This window comes from Otolemur garnettii, unplaced genomic scaffold (assembly GCF_000181295.1).
Source record: "Otolemur garnettii isolate 467f Iridium unplaced genomic scaffold, OtoGar3 scaffold00009, whole genome shotgun sequence".
Lineage (NCBI taxonomy): Eukaryota > Metazoa > Chordata > Mammalia > Primates > Galagidae > Otolemur > Otolemur garnettii.
The window spans coordinates 20,489,407-20,516,124 of NW_003852404.1; the positions used below are offsets into that span (position 1 = coordinate 20,489,407).

At 36.3% G+C, this 26,718-nt stretch overlaps 1 protein-coding gene across 1 annotated transcript; it reads left to right on the forward strand.

Annotated features, from left to right (window-relative positions):
* The first annotated feature begins 13,611 nt into the window (after positions 1–13,611).
* On the forward strand, positions 13,612–23,991 carry HSPA13 (heat shock protein family A (Hsp70) member 13). Its single transcript, XM_003783912.3, has 5 exons — positions 13,612–13,720; positions 15,176–15,516; positions 18,471–18,684; positions 20,535–20,702; positions 22,530–23,991. The coding sequence occupies exons 1-5, from the start codon at positions 13,696–13,698 to the stop codon at positions 23,195–23,197; spliced, it is 1,416 nt and encodes a 471-aa protein (XP_003783960.1). The 5' UTR covers positions 13,612–13,695; the 3' UTR covers positions 23,198–23,991.
* The last annotated feature ends 2,727 nt before the right edge of the window (positions 23,992–26,718 follow it).

A 26,718-nucleotide genomic window follows, 5' to 3' on the forward strand; every position in this document is an offset into this window, starting at 1 on the left:
GGGAAATATTTTATGAAGAAGGCTTTAGTGGCGATTACAAAAACAACAGAAATAAACAAATGGGACTTAATTAAACTGAAAAGCTTCTGGACAATGAGGAGACAGCAACCAAAGCAAACAGACAACCTTCAGAATGGGAAAAGATATTTGCATGTTACAAATCTGGCAAAGGCTTGATAAGTAGCATCTATAGAGAACTCAAATTAATCAACACAAGAGTAAACAATTCCATCTATCACTGGGTAAGAGACATGAATAGAACCTTCTGTAAGTAAAACAGATGAATGTCTAACAAATATCTGAAAAATGCACATCATCCCTAATCATCAGAGAAATGTAAAGCAAAATCACTCTGAGACAGCACCTAACACCAGTAAGATTAGCCCAGATCACATAGTCCTAAAGTTGCAGATGGATGTGGAGAGAGGGCAGGGCATTTACACTGTCGATGTGACTGCAAACTGATATAGCCTCTTTGGAAAGAAGCATGGAGACTCCTCAAAGAACTAAAATTAGACCTCCCATTTGACCCCATAATCCCACCACTCAGAATCTCCCCAGAAGAAAAAAAAAAAAAAAACATTTTATCATAAAGAAATTTTCACTGGATTGTTTATTACAACTCAATTTACATTTGCCAAGATGTGGAAACAACCTAAATGCCCATCAACTCAGGAATGGATTAACAAGCTGTGGTATATGTATAACATGGAATGCTATTCAGCCATAAAAAGATGGAGACTTTACATCTTGTGTATTTACCTGGATGGAGTTGACACACACTCTTCTCAGTAAAGTATCATGAGACTGGAAAAGGAAATATCCGATGTATTCAATACTAACATGAAGCTAGTAGCTGATCTAAAACATGCCCACATGGGAGAAAAACTCAATTCAATTCAAGTTGGGGTGAAGGGAAACAGGAGAAAGGGATGGGGAGAAAGGAGTTAGGAATGGTGTCCACCCACTGAATGGACACGAGGTCAAAGTGTATGGCACACTTTTAGGTTACAGAGCACACCTACAAGGGAACTCTACCTAACAGATTAGAAAATTAAAGAGAAAGGGTGGGGGATCCAAATGAGATTTTTTTTAGAGGAAAGGGAACTAAGCTGGTTCTTGAGCCCATGTGGGAAATGAAGTCAGTGAAAATTGTTAAGAAATTGTCAAAGTAAAGAACAAGAATATATTCATTCAGCTAGATGAAAATAGTATGATAATGCTCCAATGACTTAAATAATATATTTCTCTTCCTAATAATCAAATTGATGAAATGCATTAGTCAAGAAAAAGACATGTGTGTAAGGAAAATTCTCTATGCATACGGATATTTTATTTATGATGTAGGTAGCATTTAAAACCAATAAAGAAAGAACAGTTTATTCAGTAAAATCTGTTTTAACAACTGCCTTTGTATTTAGGAATAAAGTTCAAAATAATTCTCATACACTGTAATATATTTCTATTAAATTTATGATTTGAATATAGAAAGCAATAAATATGTAAGAATAAATGTGACAGCACTATTTAAATCTCTTTGAATGAGAGGTTTTTAAAATCCATGGCACCAGTCTTGGAAGCCATAAAAGAAAAGACTTGACTATATAAAAATTTAGAACTTCAACACGACAAAAGATGGCATAAAGAAAATAAAAACCAAATGACATATTAGGAAAACTATATAATTGAGACCATTTTGATGTGATAGGAATAGTGACAACAAATCTTGACAAAAAATGAATACAAATGACCAACTAATGGGTAAAAGAGATGAACAAACAACTCATTCACAATAAGTAAAAAAGAGCTAGAAACATTAACAGAGACTTTTAACATCACTAATAAAAATAAAAATGGAAAAATGAAGCAACTAGAATATAATCCACTCCCCACCGCCACGATCTGATTGGCAAATGTTGATAATCCTTAGCACTGGTAAGAAGGCAAGGAAGGGTAGGGCACATATACATTTGTAGGTGTACAGAAGTATAAATTGCTACATCTTTTTGGACGGCAAATTAGCATTATCTATCAAGATTTTGAGAGTATGTATTTTTATACTCCTAATAACTGATAGACATAAATAATTGCATAAAAAGGAAAAGGTAGAACAATTTCATTGCAGACGTATAATCACAAGAAACTAGAAATAGCCCAAATATTCAACAAAAGAGATTGTTTAAATAAGTTGCAGTACATTAGTGTCATGAAAAGTGTTGCAGGTATTAGATTGAAATAGAATTATGTATAGCATGAAAAGGTATCCATGATAAATTGTTAAGAGAGATAAGCAAATTGCAGAAAAATATATAGGACATCAGCACGTTTTTAAATAAAGATGTGTAATTGTGTATGTCTATGTAGGAAGAAATTCAAGAAAATATACAATGTGGGAAGTTTGATTGTTTGAAAAGAAGTATTCTCTCTAATCTTAGATACTACTATTTAATTTTATTTTTACAATAAGTTATATAAAGAAACTATTTTTAGTTGGCCTAAAATTTAGGGGGGGGGAAATCACATTAAAAAAAGAGCTATCTAGAGCACAAGTATATTTCACCTAGTCCTCTGAGCTTATCATCTTCATGAATAAAACAACTCATTGCTAACATTTGAAATTCTTAAAGTAGACAGCCCTGAGATAAGCTTAAACCTAGAGTACCGCAAAATAATTTTCTTTTAGAAAACAAGACTAATTTTACTAACAACATATTTAAAAGATTGTCAGCTGTGTACTGCATGACAAGTATTATTTTCTTTAGTGAAATGTTAGCCTGTTACCAATTAAATCTCTTTCAATATAGTAAAAAAGATGGAACTACTTCCCTTTAATACATGGAAGTGAAGATACATAAACTAAAACAGAAAATAGTACTCAAATCTACCTCTCCACCAGTGTAAATCCTTTTCTGAAGCAGTTATAACGCTTAAAATCACACACTATTTCAGCAAATAATTGTTTCAATATTTGAGCTTTTCCAACTAGGCAATAAGCTGCCTGGGCTTAGGAATCTTTCTACTCTGGTTCCCTACTGTATTCAAAGTGCCTGGGAAATGGGAGGTGTAAAATAACTATCTGTGGAAGGGAGGGAAGGAGCAGCATGGAGAGATTCCCAACATTTAAGAAGAAAAAAGGAATCTCCAAGGCCATCTGTGCTGGAGAGATGTAATCAGTGTCATGTACTCAAGGATTATATGGAAGAGTCATGTAATCAGTGTCACAGAGCTAGCCCTGGAACTCTCTTCGAACATCTGGCCCCAAATTCCTTCAACTTTACTTGGCCAGAGATTTTACTGTTTCAACTTTGTTCATTTTGTCACAACTGGAACCAAAAGAGTATCTTGAGGTACACAGGATAACAAGTTTGATCTAAATTTAGCCAAACACTTCAACACTTATTACCAAAATTTCAGATAGGTTATTATTAAAATATTTGATTTAGAACATTTGATTAGGACGCATAATTTGTCAATGCTTTTCTTCCCTTTGCTCCCGCGTCTCTGATCTGTGTGTACAGTTGAGAATAGAAGGCTCTTATATTTTGTGCCTTTATTAAATTTCCATTGTATGTCAGGCAAACATTTAAGGCCATAACTCTGTGTTATCAAAATTAAATGAATAAATACTTTTAATATACCATTTTGCTGAAAGGTTTCTTTGTTGAAAGAGAAAACGCACCCCCAAACTGAAACATATTGCCATATTTATAGTCACAGGCACTCCTTCCTAGTCTAGTTTTGCAATGTAATTTTTAATCATTGGATGCTTTTATTCATGTAGTTGTTGACTCAAAATAAAAGACTGAAGAAAAAAATCTCAAAAAATACAGGGAGGTTTATTAAGCCAAAGTTAAAGACACACCTGGGAAAAACATGAACTACAGACAAAACATCTGGCTGTTTTTCTGAAGAGGAATATGAGAGTTTCAGCTTTTAAAAACACACAGAAATTTAAAGAAGAGGTGGGAGGGGATTGAGACAAATGGTTACATTCTTTTTTTTTTTTTTTTTTTTTGCAGTTTTTGGCCAGGACTGGGTTTGAACTTTCCACCTCCGGCATATGGGGCCCGTGCCTTACTCCTCTGAGCCACAGACATTGCCACAAAATGGTTACATTCTCTTGCTGCTCAGAAAAATCCACATTTTAAATAAGGTGAGGTGAAAGTTAGAATGGGAAAAGCATTCAAACTGAATGAAGCATCAGTTGTGTAATGTCGATGTGTAAGTTTGTCTGATCCTGTTTTATGCTTGTCCAGCTGCTGTGAAGGTAAACCTGTAATTCATTATTAGTGTGGAATTGAATAGACTTTTAGTTTTAGATGCTAGACACAGCTGCAGACTGGAAGTTACAATTTGCATGTCTTTGTTCATGAGGGTTAGTGAAGGATTTTTTTAAATGAACTATCTGTGGAGCAAATTCCTCACAGCTGCCTAAGGCCATTAATTTCCCTTTTCTATAAGGAATATGGGTATGGGGGCAGCCAGGAAAATCTTCATTTTCTTTTTACATGCTCAAAAGTTGTATCCAAAATTTAATGATCTTGTGGCCAAATATTGTTTTGCTGGATTGAAGATCAATGAAGATGGCTGCAGTAGTCTGGGTAAGTTTGGTTTGTTATCATCAAATTTCACATTTTGTCATGGTGGAAGATTTCTCAAGAGTAGATTAAAGCCCTCTCTCAGGGAGACTGAATTCTGAATTCCCGGGAAAGCGGGTTGTTAAACAGAGCCTGACACCTTCCCTGTCTCTCTCTTGCAGCCTCTCTCACCAAGTGATCTCTGCACATGCCAGTTCCCCTTTGTCTCCCATCATGAGTGAAACCAGTCTGAGACCCTCACCTAAAGCAGATGTTGGTACCATGTTTCTTCTATAGTCTATAGAAACATAGGCTAAATAAACTTATTTTCTTTATGAATTACCCAGTCTCAGGAATTCCTTTATAACAACACAAAATTGAGTATGATAATGGCAAAGAGAATTAGACTACTGAAGTTTCCCACTGTAAGGCAGAATTAAGTCTAGCAAACCAAACCTGATTTTAAGTTTAAATAATTATCTGAGTTCTAGGGCTACTAGAAAAGAAAAGAAAAATTAAAGAGTGCTATCTGCATTGGAAATAATGCATAACTTAAACACTGGAGATTAAAAAACTGAAGACCATACAAGAATTTAAATCTGTATGGTCATAAACTTGTTATTTTTAGGGGATGGAATGAATTCATTAATTAAACAATTATCATCAGATACCAGAAAGTTATTCATAGAGTTATTAAGGGTAGGTCACAAAGCACAGAAGACAATTGGAAAATAACTTCAGATATTAAGTCATTCATCTTTCTTTAAAATTATAACGGTACTAATTAGAAAACAGTGGATCATAGTTTTTAAGAACTGCTACAGACTGAATTGTGTCCCTTCTGAAAATTCATATGTTGAAGCCCTAAATACCAATGTGAAATGTGACTACACCTGAAGATAAACTCTTTAGGAGATAATTAAGATTCAAGGAGGTCATAGAATGGAACACTAACTCCAGAGGGCTGGGATTTTATAAGAAGAGTAAGATCTCTCTCTCTCTCTGTTCTTTCTCCCCCTGTACCCCTCTTCCTTTCCCTCTCTTTTGTCTCTCTCTTTCCCATTCTCTCTCCACTCCACTTGAGGGTATAGTGAGAAGGCCACCTCTGCAAACCAGAAAGAGAACACTCAAAAGTAAACAAAGTGGATTGCACCTTGATCTAGAACTTCCCAGCCATCAGAACTATAGGAAAATAAATTTCTGTTGTTTAATCCACCAGTCCATGCTGTTTTGTTATGGTAGCCCAAGTTAAGGCAAGAATATAGGGTAGTTTTTTTTTTTTAATTCTAGTTTTAAATTCTACCCTAAATCACTCTCTAAATCTCAATTTCCTGTTTATAAAAAGTTATCAATCCACCTTCAATATACAGTTTTAGAAATAAAGCTTATAATATATACAAATCAGTTATTGTATAATTTTATATTTATTTTATGGTTCATTGGTTATTTATATAAACTGTTTAGCAAATCACAGACTTTTATTACTTTCATAATACAGGTTTAAATGTTAATTCATTATTAGTGATTGCCAGTCCAGAAAAAAGTCATTTGTCTCTTTTGATTTTAAACATTTGTTTTGATCTTCAACCTCAAGATAGTGTGATCTTTGAATGACTAGCTGCATACCAGAAGACACAAATGCCCATTAAACAAAGTAAAAGATTACAAAATTATTGAACACACTATTTATGCATCATCTGGTGAAAACTTTTTCAAGACATTAGTGTATATATAAATTTACATATTGTTACTAGCTTAAGTAAAAGTTGCTCTCAGTGTAGTGTTTGATACAATGCATACAGAAAAATAAATTAAAGCTCAAAGAAATCTAACTATTTAAGCAACATGTGAAATGTTTGTATGTATGGCATGCTGTGAAAATACTAAAGTGAGATTGAGTCTTAGCCTTTACGCCCCTGGATCCCCAGGAGTTAGTGGAGGTTCTTACCCAGAAAATTTCAAACACAGTCTGTATTTACTTTCTATTTATTCATTCAGTTAATACTAAGCATCCAAAATATAATTAGCACTGTATTAGGAAGTGTATACACAGAAAAGAACAAAACAACAAGGCTCTTCTTCCATGGAGCCCCAATTCATAGCCTGTATTATACTTCTCTTTCTTCTTTATCTTCCTTATGTCTTGGGCATACCTATCACCTACCAGAGTTTTTTGTACATAGTAATAAATGATGTAATTAGAAATAGGAATAGCACAGGTGCCACAGTCCCAAATCCAATCCCATGGCAGACATTTTTAATTAATTATGGCTTGTATTCCCCCAAAACATGAATGTGAACTTAAAATCCCCTTTATCACAATATTAACACTACACATGACTCAGTAAGAGTTAAAAAATAAGTTAAAAATCTATTTCAAACTTTGAGTAGAATTCAGAATGTAAGGGACATGCTATCAACACCTACTTCAACAAATACACGCATACATCAAATTTGTAAAGACAAGAAAGTAGTGAAGAAGCAAAGAGGACAGCATGAAGATATCTCAAAGAACTAATATAGACCTACTATTCGATCCAGCAAACCCTACTACTGGGCATTTACTCAAAGGAAAAGAAGTATTTCCTCACAAAGACACATGCACTCTAATGTTTATTGTAGCACATTTCATAATTGTAAAGATATGGAAATAACCCAAGCACTCATCAATTCATGAATCGATCAACAAAATGTGGTATACTATGTAGTACTACTCAGCCATGAAAAGGAGGTATTATTGCCTTTTACAACAACTTTGATGGAACTGGAGACCATTATCCTAAGTGAAATATCTCAAGAATAAGAAGAATAAACACCACATGTATTTTCTACTGAACTGGAAGTAACTGAGGGGCATACATGTGCACAGAGGGAAGTAAAAGTCACTGGAAACCAAACATGGAATGTGAGAGGATATAAGGGGCTAAAATCTACCTAACGTGTACCAAGAATACTATTTGGGTGATAGCACACTTACAGCTCCAACTCAAGCATTACTAAAGCTATCCATGTAACAAATACATTTGTACTCCCTTAATAATTTGAAATTTAAAAAGAAAAATTTCTCTAGATGGATGGTTCTGCAATAAACACAGGACATATTTATATTTGAGAGAACTAAATTTAGCTTAAGCTGGAATTGTGCCCATATCCAGCTAAATTCCCAACTGTACCGAAATGATTTGCCCTCTGTCAATCTGGAAAAGAGAGACAAGGAAAAATCCTGTCTGCAGAAAAATAACATCAACTTCTCTCTCCGTGGTTCTGGTGTGTAAAATAAATATGAGACAGATAAAGAAGCAGGAAAATATGACTGAAAATAAAGAAAAAACAGATTAATATAAGGACCCCCCCCAGATGTCATTATAACAGATAAAAGCTTTGAAATAATTATCAAAAATAAGCTATGAAAAAAAGAAATAAAGATGGAAAATGTTAAAATATAATTAGACCTAATATAAAAATCAAATGGAATTTCTAGAACTAAAATTAAGCGAATTAAAAAATTTATGGAATGTGTTTTAATAGCTTACTAGACACAGTAAAGAAATTATTAGAGAACCAAGAGAATACTGACAGTTTAAAGGAATGATAATGATTCTTATTACTCAGATTCATAACATATTATATGTATAATATGTGACAATAACTGTTTAAGGACAAGAGTGATAAATAGAGTGAAAAGAGCATTCTGATTCTTACAATCTTCAAGACATGATAAAAAAAGACGAAATGTAAGAAGTCAAAGGTACAATCACAGAAGAATAAAAGGGATTCTCTACTGACAAAAATGAAAGGTATAAAAAAGATTAAAAGTATTGATTAATCTAACAGAAAGCAGGAAAAATGTTAAAACAGAAATGAGACAAGTTTTTTAAAAAGCAAGAAGGTAGAAAAATTCTTATTGGTCTATAGTATAAGTTGACTAAAGATTTGCAATAAAAGACCAATATTATCAAACTGCCTTTAAACATAAAGCCAACTATAATACCATTTGCAGGAGACCCATTAAATATGAGGAAATAAATGTGTAAAGAGACAAAGGGTTGAAAAACTATGCTAAGCATATACTAACAAAATGAAGCTGAAGCTACTGTATTAACATCAGGCAAAGCAGGGCTGGAACTAGGGTCAGGCAAGCAAGAGCAAGTGACATGAGAGTGAGTGCCTCCACAGGGTCCGCATGTAGGGCACAGAATTTAGGGAGAGCCTTAACTCTCACTTGTACTTACTCCTGCCAGTGCAGAGCCAGTCTGTACCAGAGAATAAGCTTCTCCTTAAATTTGCTATGTATTTTTGGCCGGAGACAAAGTAGCTATAAAAGAAGATGTAGTATTAAACATAAAATGAATATTTCATGATGATAAAAGCATCATAACGTAAATTGGTATGTGCCTGAAAACAGAATTTTTTTTGTACTATTACAGGTTTGTCATTGGTTTTAACATATAAAAGGGTTGTTCTCTCATTAAATTCTTATTCTTTAGCATTCCAAATAGGTTAAATTATCACTTTGTTAAGAAATGAAATATCCTTCTGGCATTTTATTTGACATTGTATTGAATTTAAACATAGGGAGAACAGCATCTTTAAAATGATACCCCCCCCCTCCCGTGCACAAATTATGGTTGCCAAATACCACAACAAAAGGAAGTAGAGTTCCATAAGAATATAGCTGAATACATGGCAATAAAACAGAAGTGTAAGAAGGTCTCAAGGCATCTTTTTGGAGCAGGTAACAAGAAAGTAAAGCCTACTAGGGTTGTGTCCAAAGCACTCATAAATGAATATTGACAAGAGTGCTACCGGCCAAAGTTGGGACGATATGAAAACCAAAAAGGATTATGTTTGCAATGGATTGGAACATTTAACAATAACAACTAAGCCGCAACAACAAATTCATTGGTCATCATTGGAAAATGACCGCGAGCCATCTGATTATTTTTAAAAATAGAAAGTAAAGAAAATGAATGAAGAACTAATCTTGCCTTTTCTATATAAACTGTACCACTGGGTAATTCAACAGTAAATGAAAGGAATTTCTCTTTATAGATATATTTGAGATAATATATAAAGAAGAAAAAAATTATAAAACAATGTTTTATAATGCCGAATTAATTAATTGGGCATTAATAATGAAAAGAGAGCAATTAGAATTTTGCCTTCTAATGGAAAAACATATGACTAAAGACAAATAAAAAGAACATAATTAAATCAGATCTCTACTAATTTATACTACATACACAAAAGAGACAAACATGTTCAACTATACCATGGGGATACAATCAGTAAAATCCTGAGTGTGGCACAGTTTACTTTTTAAAAACTTCAAGTTGTGGACTTTATTTGGCTTCTCATCCAGAGGAACAAAATGGAAAACAATATAACACTTATGAAACAACTGGAAATTTGAGCACTGATGTTTCTCAATAGCAGAGAATAATTTTTAAAATTTGACTTTTATAATATTAGAGTGAATGTATAAAATCATTATCTTTTAAGAATGCCTATTGAAATATGTCAGGATAAAATGATGTATCTCCTATTTTCTTGAAAGTAATGTAAGATGGGGAATGGGTGGAGATAAACATAAAATATGATAGCCACTAGTTGATAATTATTGAATATGGATCATAGGCTTGGTTACTAATTCTTTTTGTATATATTTAAAATTTTCTATAATAAATGTATTGAGTTTCCTCTACAAGAATTATAAGCTTTTAATTTACCTAAATGTGTTATTTTAGTCTTACAAGAATTTAATTTTTATGTTTTGTCTTAACCAGAAGCAGATTTTTAAAGGATAACCTGGTATTTTTTAGTTTATTCTCTTCATGGGATACAATGAAATTGATCCTAAATCTGTCATCCATTATTTTCACTGCTTCTTTTCTTGATATATTTGCTCCATGAATTTTTAAAATTTAACTCTAAATGATATGTTTTGATCCTGTATGGAAAACTGAAAATTGTACATATTTTTATTGCTTCTCACTTTTTCTTCTCTGTAACTTAATCTTTTGAATAAATTCTTGTTATTTTTTGGTTCTACAGAAGTAGACTTTTAAACTTGAATAATCTATTTAAGCTTCTATTTCTTTAATTCTCCATATTAGATAATATTCACTAACTTCATGCTAAGAAAAATAAGTATATCACATTTCTTTACATGTTCCTGGCCTTGTGTAAATTTCCCAATCTGAGTGCTTTGACTTTTCAATTTTTTATAACATTACCACACGTATAACCATGAGAAACAACTAGAATAGTCTTACTAGCATTCCTACCTGTGTATTTCATTATTCCTCTGACTGTAAGCAAGCATGACGGGTTAAGTGATATCAAGTTACTAACCAATTTAGTTGGCTCAGATAATGAAATTTGAGACTGTTAAGTAGATGTGCCTTCTAGACTTTGAGTTGATGCTTTGGGGGATGACTTTGGGGGATGGTTTGGGGGTTGACCCGTTTTTCATATGGACATATGTGAATTCTGTTGAGGGGGCATAGAAGAAATTGTAGTAGGTATAATAATAGCCTCACAAAGTTCACGTTCAAATTCCTGAAACTTATTTCACATGGAAAAAAGAACATTTCAGATATGAGACAATCAGAGTTTGAAATGGAGAGTTTATACTGGATTTGTTCAGGTAGGGTCCATTTAATCAAATGACCTCTGAGAATTTGAAAAAGGATGCAAAAGATGTCTTCTGAGAAAGACCTGACTCACACTGTTGTTAGCTTTGAAGATGAAGGAAGAAGGTCCCTGAGCTAAGAAATGTGGTGGCCTCAGAAGTTGGGAACAGCCCTCACTTGACAGCCAACAAAAAAACAGGGACCTCAATTTTACAAATGCAAAGAAATAAATTCTACCAACAAGTCCACTTAACAGTAAACTGATCTCTCCTAGGTCCTACAGGAAAGAATGAAGCTCTGCCAATAATTTTAGTTGGATGAGACTGTACCAAATTTCTAATATATAAAATCATAAAATAATAGATTTGTGATTGTTCAAGAATATAAATTTATGATAATTTATTAAAGCACCAATAGAAAACAAATACAATCTGAGAGCAATTTTTTTTTTTTTTTAGATGGGGTCTCACTTTGTCACCGTGGGTAGAGTGCCATGGCGTCACAGCTCACAGCAACCTCAAACTCTTGTTAAGCCATCCTCTTGCCTCACACTCCCAAGTAGCTGGGACTACAGGCCCCACCACAGGGCCCATTTATTTTTAGAGACTCCTCCACTCTAGCTCGGACTGGTCTGGAACCTGTGAGTTCAGGCAATCCACCCGTCTTGGCCTCCCAGAGTACTGAGAGAAATTTGAATTCCTTACCTAGAGATCCTGTAGTCTCTACCTGCTTCTTGAACAAATTAGGATCTTACAATTAAAGAGAAAGTGTTGGGTGGCAGGGAGAATGATCCTGCCTATCACAAATGACTAATCTCGATGTGGTTTAAATCTCTAGTTTTATCTCTCAGACTTCTACCTCATGCTTTATGATCCAGCAGTTTCCAGTCTGCAGTATAGATGATCCTCTGCTTCTGTGCTCTTAGTAATTCACTTCCCTCTCCTTAGAACACCGGTAGCCCACTGCCCATTACACCTAATAGCCAAGAAATGAGTGCTTGATCCTTCAGAAGAATCTTACTGAATTGCACTTATTATAGACACACACTTTTTCTACCCACGCTTAGTGGATGGGGCGCTGGCCCCATATACCGAGGGTGGCGGGTTCAAACCATACCCGGCCAAACTGCAGCAAAAAAATAGCCAGGCATTGTGGCGGGCACCTGTAGTCCCAGCTACTCGGGAGGCTGAGGCAAGAGAATGGCCTTAGCCCAGGAGTTGGAGGTTGTTGTGAGCCGTGACTTCACAGCACTCTATCGAGGGCTACAAAGTGAGACTCTGTCTCTACAAATAAATAAATAAATAAATAAAGGTAGAGAAAATATATAATAAATCCCTGTTAGCCACAATTTACTTTCAATAATCAACATTTACAGGTCTATTTTTAAATCAGCTAGGACAGTAGCTTTTTATTTCCATGGCAAGTTGATTTGTTAACTGGCATCTCTCCAGGATCTTAGTTTTTCTGAACTTTAGCAGCAATAATAACAAAACGACTCTCAGAAGGAGCCAGTAAGTATAGGAGAGACCAAGATGTGCGAAAAATCCTATTACAGACTAGAGCCTGAAAAACATTTCACAAGCGTCCCACATGGCCACTCCCTTGCGTAGGACAAGTTCAGCAAGGGCAGTTCTCAGTACTTAAGACTTAATTCAAGAAAAAGGTTTTGTTGTTGTTGTTGTCGTCGTCGTCGTCTTGTGTGCGCGCGTGTGGGTCTGTTTGCATTTAATGGCTCAGTTCCGTCTCAGCAATACAGAAAATATGTCCTTGTCGTTTTAGATAAATGGCATTGACTGCAGAATGCTTGAATGCATTTATCCTAAACACAGAAGCACAAGACTGAGGATCTTTTTGGAGTTCGAGCTGCTCCCAGCGAGATGAGAACACACGCCGAAGCAGACCGCTCTGTCCTGCACTGCGGCGGAGGAGGGGTCGGGGGTGGGAAGATGGAGAACTCCATCTAGAATCTGGATCTCAGGCTTTCGGACGCGCTTTAAAAGAAAGAAAAACTAAAGAACAAAAGCCCTGTTGCTGATCCTGATGAGGGACGCCTCCAAACATTACAATCCCGGTTCTCCCCACCTTCCCTCTCATTTCCTCCCGCGGAGGGGAGAGAACCGAACTACACCTCCCAGGATGCACAGCGCGGGGCGGGGCTGAAGAAAGAGCTGATTTTAACCTCGCGCCGGGTTTGGTTATAAACAACAGTCGGCCTTGGCTCTCTTCCACCTCAGCTTGATTGGTTCGGCAGTCCGTGCGTAAGAGGGGCGGATCCGCCGTCACAGGCCGCGGTTGACTAGAGGCTTTGCGCCCCGCCAGCTCACGGTAGCTGATGTTCTTGCTGGAGTGGGAGCGGTAGCTTCTCGGGCCGCCTCGGAGCAAAGGGAACTACATTTCCCAGCGGGCAGCGGGAATGCCGGGCGGCGTGGGGGCGGGGCCTCACGTCGGGTACAGTCATCCCAAGCCTCTGCGGCGGGATTGTGATGGCCGGAGAGATGACGATCTTAGGTTAGTGCCCGGGATCCCTATTACTGTCGTGGGCATCGGGGTGGTCCGAGGAGGCCAAGTGGGCGGGGGTAGTTGTCTCCCTTACTGGATCCTTCGGGCGTTGCGGGAGGGGGGACGGAAAGGTGACTTCAGGGGCAGTTTTGGCTGTTTGGAGCGGGTGGCGCTGGGGCCGCCTCTAGGAGGGCCCAGGACCGAGTAGGCCAAGGTAGGGCCAGCGGTGACCAGCTGCGCGCATCTCAGGGACGTCGGACTTAGGGAAGCGTTCTTTGCAACAGAACCTAGGTTTTGTATTGCTGGTTGGATTTGGCCTTTGACAGACTTCAAGACCGTGCACCTCCAGTACTCCTTTGTGGAGGAAGAGGGAGGAGCAGCTGCAGCATCTGGACCTGTAGACCCCTGGGGGTGCTGAGTTTGGAGGGATTCTGGACTCTTTGATGTATAGCCCAATATTTTTCCCACATATGGGGCTGGGAATTATTCTTCCCTACCTAGTAGGTGGTGTAGTGCTTCTGAAATTTTGCCCATGTACGTATTAGAGGAAGGTGGTATTGACACTTGGTTTCATGTCTTTGAGTTATGTATTGATGAAGATGTGCTAACGGTAGCACAAAGTTTGCGAATTGACATTTTGGATCAGACGTAATATGTTTGAACACAGCCTCCTGAAACCAAATAGGAGATTAATTCTGAATTCATAGAGGCATCTTTCTTCACTTGTATTTACAGTCTACTGTGGCATTTGTACTACTCTTTTTTTTTTTTTTTAATGTTCTTTAATTGATACTGATCATTTCCTTTTCCTGGCGTGGGGGATACCAAAGTGAGCAAAACCTGTCTGCAAGGAACTTGCATGTATGTTGCCATTATCCAACATATGCACCTTCTTCCCTAAATATTCTCTGCAAGAAGAATGTCCGTAGTTCATACTTAAATACCTAAAATGATTTTATGCAATTTACCCATATGATCATTTTGAAAGGGACAAGGAGGTAAATGCAAAATTAGAGTTTTAGCCTTACAATAACAATGTTTAAGTTGTGTAAATTGTATTAAGCAATCTTTTTTTTATTAATGACAATCGAAACTATAAAGCCTAAGCCTTACATATTAGTTGATCAAGAAAATTGGATTATATCTAGCTTTTACTCCACATGATGGTATTTCCTGTCAGGATAAGCACAGTTATTATCAAAATATTTTTTACATTTATTCCTTTTTCCATCTGTTAATGAACTGCCCAAACATGTAATTACAGGGTTTTGTGAGCTTTATTGTTGTTACTTCACTTTTAGTTGTAACCGGTTTTCATTATGAAAAGCTTTATGTCTGAGAGAAATGTTATTTTATAAAAAATATTTTGAGATTTGTATTTTTAGTCTTGTTTCAAAGACTGGTATTAATCTGGCATATTATACTAGTTTGTTAAGATGTATCTTTAATTTGCCTGTATTTCAGGATCAGCTGTTTTGACTCTTCTGTTGGCTGGCTATTTAGCACAACAATATTTACCATTGCCTACTCCTAAAGTGATTGGTATTGACCTTGGCACCACCTATTGTTCCGTTGGGGTGTTTTTTCCTGGTACAGGAAAAGTAAAGGTGATTCCAGATGAAAATGGGCATATCAGCATACCCAGCATGGTATCTTTTACTGACGATGATGTGTATGTGGGATATGAAAGCTTGGAGCTGGCAGATTCAAATCCTCAAAACACAATATATGATGCCAAAAGATTCATAGGCAAGATATTTACCCCAGAGGAGCTGGAGGCTGAAATTGGCAGATATCCATTTAAGGTAAGTGATTAATCTAAAGTCTATTTTAATATTAGTTTAGTGTACTGTTTCATTTAATGCTTTGGCTTCACCTTATAAAATGTTCTATCTCAACTAGCTGTATTATCTTACATAACAAAAGTTTCATACAGCACTAGGGTGAGTTAATTCAGTAACTCCACAATGCTATCAAGAGCTTACGGTTTTACAGTGTTCTTGCTTTCCCATCCTCAGTGTCTGTTTAGCTTGTTCAAGGTAGTAGGAAAGTTGATAAAGCCGTATCGTATACTGTAGATAAGTAGATGTTCTGTATGTATATGTGGACATAGTTGTATACATATAAAGAGAATGTACTGGGTATGCTGTTTTATGACTTATTTGAAACTCAACAATATGCCATGGACAGTTAGTTAATAGGTTCACATCATTATCTTTAATAGTGTCCTAGAATGACCTATTCCATTATTGAATTGACTAATCTCTTATCATTATACCTTTTTTCCTGATTTTCCATTAATACTGGGGGTTCGTAAAATATCCTTATAAATATACCTTAACACACTTCTCTGAAATTTTCCTAACTTGAATTCTAGAGTAGAATTGATAGGTCAAATGTATACATGTTTTTTTTTTTTTTTTTTGTAGAGACAAAATCGCGCTACTGCCCTCAGTAGTGTGCTGCGGTGTCACACAGCTCACAGCAACCTCCAACTCCTGGGCTTAGGCAATACTTTTGCCTCAGCCTCCCGAGTAGCTGGGACCACAGGCACTTGCCAGAACACCCAACTATTTTTCTGTTGCAGTTTGGCCGGGGCTGGGTTTGAACCCACCACCTCTGTATAGGGGGCCAGCGCCCTACCCATTGAGCCACAGGCACTGCCCTGTATACATGTTTTTAAGGCTTTAGATTTCTGTTGCCAACTTGTGCACCAGAAAGATTTTGTGCACTTAAGATTTTTCAGAGTACCTATATCTTCAGTGGTTATTATTTTTTAATATTTGCCAGTTGGACAAATGAAAAGTAGTAACATATTAATTTTCATTTCTTTACTTTCTAGTGAAATCAGATCTTTTTAGAAATTTGTTGATATTTTAATTTTCTTTAGTCATCCATTTTTTGTTTATTGTCTTATTTTCTTTTTCTTAGTGACTCTAAGAGTTGTATGCTTTTGTTATTTTCCCCTTATTATCTTTTAACTCATATAATTTTATTTTGAACTTTCAAAAGTTTAAATTTTTTTGTGGTAAAATGATGTCTAAATATTTTTTTTTAACTGTTTTTGAATCTTACTCTGCTGACTGTGACCTTTCCCTTCTTATCCACTTGTATTTATTTTAGTGGTTATATCAGTGCTATCCATAAAAATTCTCAAATTTTTTTTTTTTTTTTTAATTTGAGACAGAGTCTCCCTTTGTCCCCCTTGGTAGAGTTCCGTGGCTTCATAGCTCACAACAACCTTGAATGCTTGGGCTAAAGTGATCCTTTTCCCTCAGCCTCCCAAGTAGCTGGGACTACAGGTGCCTACCACAGTGCCTGGCTAGTTTTAGAGATGGGTCTCTCCCTTGCTCAGGCTGGTCTGGAACTCCTGAGCTCAAGGCGATCCACCTGCCTCAGCCTCCCAGAGTGCTAGGATTACAGGCGTGAGCCTCAGCGCCTGACCAAAATTCTCCAAGTTGTATTCATTTTCAAAGGACAAAGAAGTTTGCTCCCTGTGTTTGTTAGGTTTATTACTTTGTTCTTTTTTAGTTTTTCTTGGGATTTTGTACTGATTTAATAGCTTTATGGAATGATAAATCAATCTCCAGCCGTGCATTTTGTCTAAATTACAGCTTTGGGTACTTTACTTATTAATCCAAAAGTTGTTTTAAGTTTCTAAGTGATCTGCTGTTTTTGTCTTTACTGTTTTCGTGTGGACTGTGATGGTTCTGGTGTGTTTGTACTTTATTGCAGTAGTGTCTGTATAACTCAGGCTAGTGAAATACTTTTTGAAAGATCAGATTTCCTGACTGAAATCCAATTATGAGGTCTACCTACAGTGGGAAAAAAGTTATAATTTCTGGGGACAGATTAATTCTCTTTACTATTGCTATTAATTTGGTCTATTGGAAATGCTAGAATACTATGATTTAATCCAGATTTTTTAAATGTGCACCTGCTTTTTCAGGGATAATGAACAAATGCACAATACATGTTGTCAGGGAAGTGAGAGAGTAAATGATATTTGATTCCTGTGTAAGAACATAACGAAGTACTAAAATTACTCTTGTTAATATGTGCTAGAAAATTACTTCAGTTATCTATTAGTTTTAGAAACAAGTAAATGGGAAAAAATGGAGAAGACCCTGGGTTAGTAACATCTGTGTCTCCAGCCCCTGGGCCATGGACTGTGCCTGCAGGCAGGCAGGCCAGAGAAGCTTCATCCATGTTTGTAGCCCCTCCATCACTCGCATCACCTTGAGCTCCGCCTCCTCTCACATTCTCACAGCATCGCAAACGCTCCGGTAGACGTGTGCTCTCCTTATGAGAATCTAGCACCTGCTGAACTGAGCTGGAGATGTAATATGCTTCAGTCATCCTCCCACTCTAGATTGTGGAAATATCATCTTCCATGAAAATGGTCCCTAGTGCCAAAATGGTTGGGAACGACTGACAACTGTGACTGAGCAGCTGTTATTTCTTATCTTTTGTCATTTCTCCTGTCATTCATTCATTCAACAAATATATATTGGGAGTTTTCTCCCTTCTAGTTATGTGCTTGGTGATGAGTTGTTCTTTTATTGAAAACTAGTGTGGATTTATTTTATAGACTGTAAAGTATAACATGTAATAAACTCTAATCTTGGTGAATGTATTGTGAGTGCAAATACATTTATTTTTATAAAGATAAGGTAAATTTTTGTTGAACAAGTCTAGTATGTATATATGTATGTACATATATAACTTTTACACATTTTTTTTTAAATCCTGTTTACAGGTTTTAAACAAAAATGGAATGGTTGAGTTTTCTGTGACAAGTAACGAGACCATCACCGTTTCCCCAGAATATGTTGGTTCTCGACTCTTGTTGAAGTTAAAGGAAATGGCAGAAGAGTATCTTGGAATGCCAGTTGCCAATGCTGTCATTTCTGTACCAGCAGAATTTGATCTAAAACAGAGAAATTCAACAATCGAAGCTGCTAACCTTGCAGGTAACAGCACCCTTGCCTGAGTTGCATTTTTTTCCTTCAATTTTTATTATATTAAAAATATTATGTAGTAAGGTTTATTACTGTCCAGGCCTCCTAACTGTAGACACATAAATCAACTATATGGTAGGTAAATTTGATGGCTTTTTATATAGTTTTATAAATGATCATTATGCAAGCTCTGTAGCAAAATGTAAAGTGTGCATGTAACAAGAATCATCAGATAAGTACACGACAAAGGCTGAGGGAGAGCAGGGACCTGTACTAGCAGTGAGGAATTTTTTCTTCTACACTTTCTTTAATGTTAAGGTGGATAATGTAAGTTTTCAAAAAAAATCAGAGGTGGAAGAGAATTCACTTCACCCTATTCTATAAATATTGAATGCCTTTGTCAATAAAATTAATAAATCTTTGTTCTTGTGTACCTTATGTTCTACCGGAAGTAAACATAGAATAAGCTTAGAAGATAAGTTTAATACAGGATTTTTTTTTTTTTTCGTTTTGAGACAGAGTCTTACTTTGTCGCCATGGTAGGGTGCTATGGCATCATAGCTCACAGCAACCTCATAATCTTGGGCTCAAGCGATCCTCTTGCCTTAGCCACCTGAGTAGTTGGGACTGCGGTTGCCCACCACAATGCCCAGTTATTTTTAGAGACGAGGTCTCAGTCTGGCTCAGGCTGGTCTCGAATCAGTGAGCTCAAGCAATCTATCCTCCTTCGCCTCCCAGAGTGCTGGGATTACAGGCGTGAGCCACCACGCCCGGCTAATATAGGATTTCTTACCTCAGGGTGACTAATATTTTGAGCTGGTTAATTCTTTGTTGTGGGGACTGTCCTGTGTACCACAGAATATTCAGGAGCATCCCTAGCTTGTACTCACTACATAACTTGCAGCAGCCTCCCTAACCAAGTGGTGGCGATCAGAAATATTTCTGTACTCGGAATATTACCAGATGTTTCCTGGGGACAAAAGAACTACTAATACAGCATATATCAGAAAGTAACATGCTCTGATAAAAAAGAACATGATAAGGGATCAGGCTTGGTTGTGGTGGTCAGGGAATGGGGAGCTAGTATGTTTTAAATATGGTGGTCAGGAAGGTCTCATTGAGAAAGTGACTTGAAGCACATTGGAAGGTAGTTAGCTATGTAGACATACGGAGAAAGTGGGATGCAGGAAGAGGAAATAGCCAGTGCGATAGCCATAAAATGGGAATTTCCTGGTGCGTTAGAGGATGGGAAGTTGGCCAATGTGGCAGGAACGGAGTGGATGATAAAGTCAGAGCTAAAGGAGGGGTGTTACCGTTTTTGGAAGAGTCTTTGGAATTCTTAGTTATAGTTATGACTCCCGTTGTATAATGCCATATTACTTCCCGGGTCACTCATTTATAATGGTAGTTAGTTTAAAGCATGAATTTTTCTGAAGGAAAACTGATCTTCTGCCTCTAAAAGATAAGCTTATCTTATCTCCATAGCACTTAGTTTATAGTACATAATGATTTAAGTTTTAACGCTCATAGATTCTCAACTAGAATATGAATATGAAGTCAAAAAGGCTTAGAGTTTTTTTTGCAAATTAAGTGTTAATAAAGAACAAAGTTACTTATTTCAGTAAATCTGGACTTTTATTTCTTTGTATTATAATCTTTTTTCAGAATAACTTGAATGATACCATTTAAAAAGTCTATATTGTTTCCATTTCATATTTCTATTAGGTTTGTGATGGCTGTTACTGTTACTCAGTGGAGTTCACGTCATAGAAGATACAAACTCACTGCCAGGTTGAATGGGAAGGAATTTGTTAATCAGGTCTTCTTATGAGTGGTTCTTCTCTTCAACCTATCTCTTGCAGGATTGAAGATCTTGAGGGTAATAAATGAACCTACAGCAGCAGCTATGGCGTACGGTCTCCACAAGGCTGATGTCTTCCATGTCTTGGTGATAGACTTGGGTGGAGGGACTCTAGATGTGTCCTTACTAAATAAACAAGGAGGGATGTTTCTAACCCGAGCAATGTCCGGTAAGAGAAATGGAGGGTTTAAACAGTGCTTTCCTTAACATATGTAATGTGTAGTGCATTTTTTTCTAGAATTCTTTGACTTCGTTTTGGTAATTCTATGTATTTGTAATTTTAAACAACTATTTATGTTTGTTTGTTTATTATTTGAGACAGAGTCTCACTTTGTCATCCTCTGTAGAGTGTCATGGCATCATAGTTCATAGCAAACTTAAACTCTTTAGACTCAAGCAACTCTTTTGCCTCAGCCTCTGGAGTAGCTGTGACTACGGGTGCCCACCACAATGCCTGGCTATTTTTAGAGATTCATGAGCTCAGGCAATCGCCCGGCCTTGGCCTCCCAGAGTGCTAGGATTACAGGCATGAGCCACCCAGCATCATTTATGTATATTTACAGCAGAAAGTTAAGTTTCACAAAATGACTGCATATCCTATAAGTAAAATAAAATACATTGCCAGTTACAGCTCCCTAAGCCAATAGAAATTCATATTGTGATGATGAAGGAAGGGAACAGAGGGAAGAAAACACGTGGCTTTAGCAAATTTAATTTTAGTGTTCCCTAAGGAAATGATAGGCTTTTGCATTCTAAATATTTTTTAAAGGATTTTGTTTAATTTATGTATAAGAATGAAGCCTATTTGAAAAGTTTAAGAGGTAAGTTACAGTGTGCCCTAACCTTTGCATTTTGCTTTTCGTTTATCAGAGTTTTTTTAAACCCTAGTAAATGCCAGAGATTTTTATTACATTATTTTTTTCCTTTGAAATAATTTTCCTTTTACTATTTCTCTCTCTCCTTTAAGAGACAGAATCTCACTCCGTTGCCTAGGCTGGAGTGCAGTGGCCTGATCATCATTCCATAGCTCCCTGCAGCCTCAAAGTGGGCTCACGTGATTCTCCTGCCTCAGTCTCTAGAGCGTCTGGGACTACATGCATGCCTGGCTAATTATTTTTATTTTTTGTAGAAATAGGGTCTCACAGTATTGCTTAGGCTGATCTCAAACTCCCAGCCTAAAAGTGTTCCTCCCACCTTAGTCTCTCAAAGTGCTGGGATTATAGGCATGAACCACTGTGTCTGGCCTGAAGTAATTTTTCTGCTCTATAGTTCTTAATCATGTAAGCAGAATAATGAAAGAATAAAAATATAAAGTGCCTGCTTTTTAATTATCGATAGCACTTTCTACTGTTGACAATGACATTTAGAGTTTTTAAACAGCTATTTAAAGGCTAATCTGTGTTCTCAGTCTCCATTTTTTGCAAATTATTCAGTATCATTAAGAGATACTTCTTTTTATGTCATTTAAAAATTTTAACTATGATGAAAAATTGTAATTGTGATGTGCACTGTTTTTGTAATAGCATATGTTTGGGTTAAATTATTTTAGCGCAGTTATTTTTATTCAGTCTTTATATAAAATCTTTTTTTTTTTTCTTTCTTTTAAGGGAGTGTCACCCATGCTGAAGTGCAGTGGCAGAATCATAGCTCATTACAGCCTTGAACTCCTGGGCTCAAGTGGTCCTCCTGCTTGAGCCTCCTGAATAGTTAGGACTATAGGCAAGCACCCCCACACCTAGCTAATGTTTTAATTTATTGCAGATTGGGTCTCTTTCTGTTGCCCAGGCTGGTCTCAAACTCCTCCATTCAAGCCAATCCTCCTGTCTTAGCATCCCAAAGTGGTGCTGGGGTTACAGGTGTGAGACACCATCCCTTGCCCCTGAAATCTTAATAAGGGATTAAGTTTGTTATTTCCAGAATATAATTTTTATTATACATATGTACACATATGTGCATATTCACACACATGCATAAATATAAACTTTCTTTTCCTTAGGAAACAATAAACTTGGAGGGCAGGACTTCAATCAGAGATTGCTTCAATACGTGTATAAACAGATCTATCAAGCGTATGGCTTCTTCCCCTCTAGGAAAGAGGAAATCCACAGATTAAGACAAGCTGTGGAAATGGTCAAATTAAATCTGACTCTTCATCAGTCTGCTAACTTGTCTATATTACTAACAGTAGAGGAGAAGGATAAGAAGGAACCTCAGAGTAGTGACACTGACCTGCCGAAGGACACGCTTTCCTCAGCAGATGGCCACCAGGTGGACAGTGGATTTGGACCTGGTCTTTTTGAAAAGAAAACTGGAGGAAGTCAAGTTTTATTTGAAACAGAAATATCACGGAAGCTCTTTGATACCCTTAATGAAGATCTCTTCCAGAAGATACTCGTACCCATTCGGCAGGTGTTAAAAGAAGGCCACCTAGAAAAGACTGAGATAGATGAGGTGGTTTTAGTTGGGGGCTCTACTCGTATTCCTCGAATCCGCCAAGTCATTCAAGAGTTCTTTGGAAAGGATCCCAATACATCTGTAGACCCTGACTTAGCCGTGGTAACGGGAGTGGCGATCCAAGCAGGGATTGATGGAGGCTCTTGGCCTCTCCAAGTGAGCGCTTTAGAAATTCCCAATAAGCATTTACAAAAAACCAACTTCAACTGAATTCTGGAGGAATCATGATAATTTATGATCTTATCTGATGAGCTTTTCCCTTTATCAGACTACCTCCTCCAAAACAAAAGAAAGTATCTAAAATATCTCACAAAATTTCCCACATTTAGATACAGGAAATTTTTATGTAGCATTTTGCTTTAGGATTAATTGTGAACAGATTCATCCTACTTGATGTTGGAGAGATACCATTCCAGCAAATATGGGAAAATTGAGGTAAAACTGTCTTAAAAGAGCATGAATGACTATATTTTCTGGATTCTGGAAGTAGATAACCATAGGCGCTTAACATTATATTCTGTAAACATTAAATAGTGCCAATTATAAAATAGTGCCAGTTCTTACTAAATTGTATTAGCAGGAGCTGGTAATTTCCTTACTTGGTTATCAAATGTGACCATTAATTTGAATTATACTTGAAGGACAGTATTGATGTCAGGTATTTACATTGGCTGGGAGATAGCCGTATTATTAGTATAAGCTGCGTACATAATATTCAGTAGCTGCTGCATTATACAGTGTATTTTACATTTACTTACAAATTCAGTATCCTGTTATCTGTCATATTCTCATAATCTGCATTTTCTATGTTTTGAATGTATTCAATAGATCAGTTTTCTTTCTAAAACAGCCACAGGTTTATTCAAATGTTTCAGTACTAGACAGTGGAAATACCTACTGTATATTCTAGTTCCTTCATTTCGTGTATCATTCTCTGGCTTTCTATGATTCTGTTGTGTTAGAAAATAATCAGAAATTATTAGTTGCATTTTTAAAATGTTTTATGTCACAATAAAGCCATTGTTACTATTTCATTTTTTAATATCCAAGACCTTTGCAGACATTGGTAAATAGCATTAATTACTGTATTGATTTTGCATTTTTGTTCTTTCGTTTATACTTTCAGTAAGCCCTGGGGAATATAGCACGCATTTGAGCTATCAAATGGTACTTGATTCAGCTTCACTGAAATTTTTCCTCCTATTTAGCTGTAAGTAAGGAAAGTATGTTCAATCGGAAAAGCTCTGTTACTGTTTTTTGTTGTTATTTTAAATAGTCACACTTAGACTATTTTCAGCCAGCAGGTTAGTGTGCAATGAGAACAGAATGTTTGTGAATTACTGGGATTGATGTAGAAGGCGTTGTGGAAAGGTTTCGTAAATCAGCATTTGAGCTGTGTGTTTGTTTTATTTTTTCTTTGTTTATTTCCCATAAGGAGAGCCACAGGGACCAAGAAAGAAGATAGAGCAGTTCGATTTCTGTGATACTCATTTTATGTGAAGATCTATTTCTGTTTTCCCTTAATAGAGGAATGCTTCATATTATTATCCGAAAATTATATCCTGGTCAACATTTTTGTTACTATAAAATGTGTTTGCTTAATCCATGGCTGAATTTTGAAGGATGTTGAATTTCCAATCGCTGAAAAGGAATCACTAAGCAAATTTATTTCAACAAAACTTTTCAATTTCTTAACAAAAAAGCTACATGTTCATATATTTTGATCTAAAGAAAATGTTTATCAATGAAATTGCTGTTAACACACATTTCAATCAAATACTTTTGTGTAGAAAAAATGTTTATAGTAGATAAGTAGAAAATATAAAGTGCATTGATATGTTTTATTTTAGAACTAAAGAGGAAATGCCAAAGATGAACCCTTCACTGCATTGTGAAAATATCTGAAGTGTTCCCTTGGGCTTTATATAATCTTTCATAGATTTTAACACTGAAAAAATTATTTTTATGAAGGTCTTCAAGAGAAAAGTGTTCACTTTATATCCACAAACAGTATTAGCATTCACCTAAACTGATACAAAATTTTTAAAGACCTTGAATTTCTCCAATATTAACAGAGTTCGAGACAATCTGTTAACGATTTTTAAAGAAACGAATTTATAAAACGAGAGGCAGCTAATCTGAAGCTAATTCTCAAATTGAAATTTAAATAATTTGCATCAGAAAACTAGAATGGCAGTGTTGGAATTTGGGGGCAGTAGTTCAGCATCTTGTCTAGTATAATTGCATCTTTAATGAAATGAAAAGATGTCTGTTTTCAGTCCTGTTGTAGGTGGTTATATATTGTCTTGAAACCAATGTAGTTTTATTTATTTAAAAGATGAGAATGCATCCTGGAAAGGATCATTTATGACTAACAATCCGAAGTTGTTATTCATAAAATAAATACATGTTAGTTGTACAGTTAGCTAGTGTTTTTTGAAGTACATAACTTTTAAAATATTAGGTGTCTTGTGTGATTAGAACGTGTAAATGAGGAATTTATTTTGCATCAGGAATGTTTTGGTACTGTGTTTTCACTCAAACCACTGACTTAACAGATAGTACTGTATGTAACATGTACTGAATATTACAGTTATTGTGCATAACAGATTGTGCCTCTTAAATTTGTGTGTATCCAGGTAATTCGTGTTTTAGTGTAAATAAATACCATTTTGCAGTTTCGTTTTTTAAACTGTGTACTTTTTTTTCCATTCAGAACTGGGCTGGAGTACATTTTTGAGGTATGTAAATAAGAAAGTAGAGATAAAGCCAATCAGATGCTCACACAGCACATGACCTCAATAGCAGTAGTCTAGTTCTAGAAATGGTACATTGCCCTGCATCCATCTCTGGGATTTCTTACACATTTGCCACTTATTTTCCTAATTTAGGAGAGACTGTATGTGAATACTGTTTCCAGAATCCTGAATCCCACTTCATGGCTTCTGACCATAACGTAGTCAAGAGCTAAACTAAACTAAGCTAATCTAGCTAGCTAATAAGTACTCCTGCATACCAGGTTAATGTAGTCCTTTGGTTGATGGTTAATATTTTTTGCTTTTCTAATAAAGTTTCTTTAAGATTTTAGACTAGAACAACTCAATATACTATTTTCTTTGAAGGAACATTTGATCGATGTAGTCTTTTAAGGAGAGCCTTTAAATAAAGGTAGTGAACTTGACCACCTTGCTGGTACTTAAATATATGAGGAAATACAGCGACACTTCCCTGCTTACTTTATTTAACAAATCTACAGAGCTTTATTGAGGTAGGCATCCTCCAACATGGCTCCCAAACATCCCCACCTTGTGGTGTTACTCGCTTCCTTGTGTAATCCTTTTCTCTTGAATTTGGGCAAGATTTAGTGACTCCTTGATAATTAACAGAATTGCAGAAGTGCTGGGATGTCCCTTCTGAAGTCAGGTAGAAAAAAAGAGCTTTTGTTTTACATATACCCTCTTGCTTGCTGGCTCTCTCTCTTGAAGCCCTGTCGCCGTGTAAAGATCAGGCTATGAAAATACAGGTGAAGAAAGGGTCCCCTTGAGGAAGACCGGCCACATGGAGGGGACCAGGCACCTCTGCTGCCAGCAGACACCAGTGTGAGAGACGCCTTGGAATGAACCTCAGCCCTGGATGATTCAGCTACAGTTGACAACTTGAATGCCACCTCATCAGAGCCCTTATACCAGGACCATTCATTAGCTAAGTGACTTTCAGCTTCCTAACCCGTG

Coding starts and splice junctions, on each gene's coding strand:
- HSPA13 (XM_003783912.3), top strand. CDS start 13,696: ATGGCCGGAGAGATGACGATCTTAG. Junction 18,685..20,534: donor CGAAGCTGCTAACCTTGCAG/GTAACAGCACCC, acceptor TATCTCTTGCAG/GATTGAAGATCTTGAGGGTA. Junction 20,703..22,529: donor TCTAACCCGAGCAATGTCCG/GTAAGAGAAATG, acceptor TCTTTTCCTTAG/GAAACAATAAACTTGGAGGG.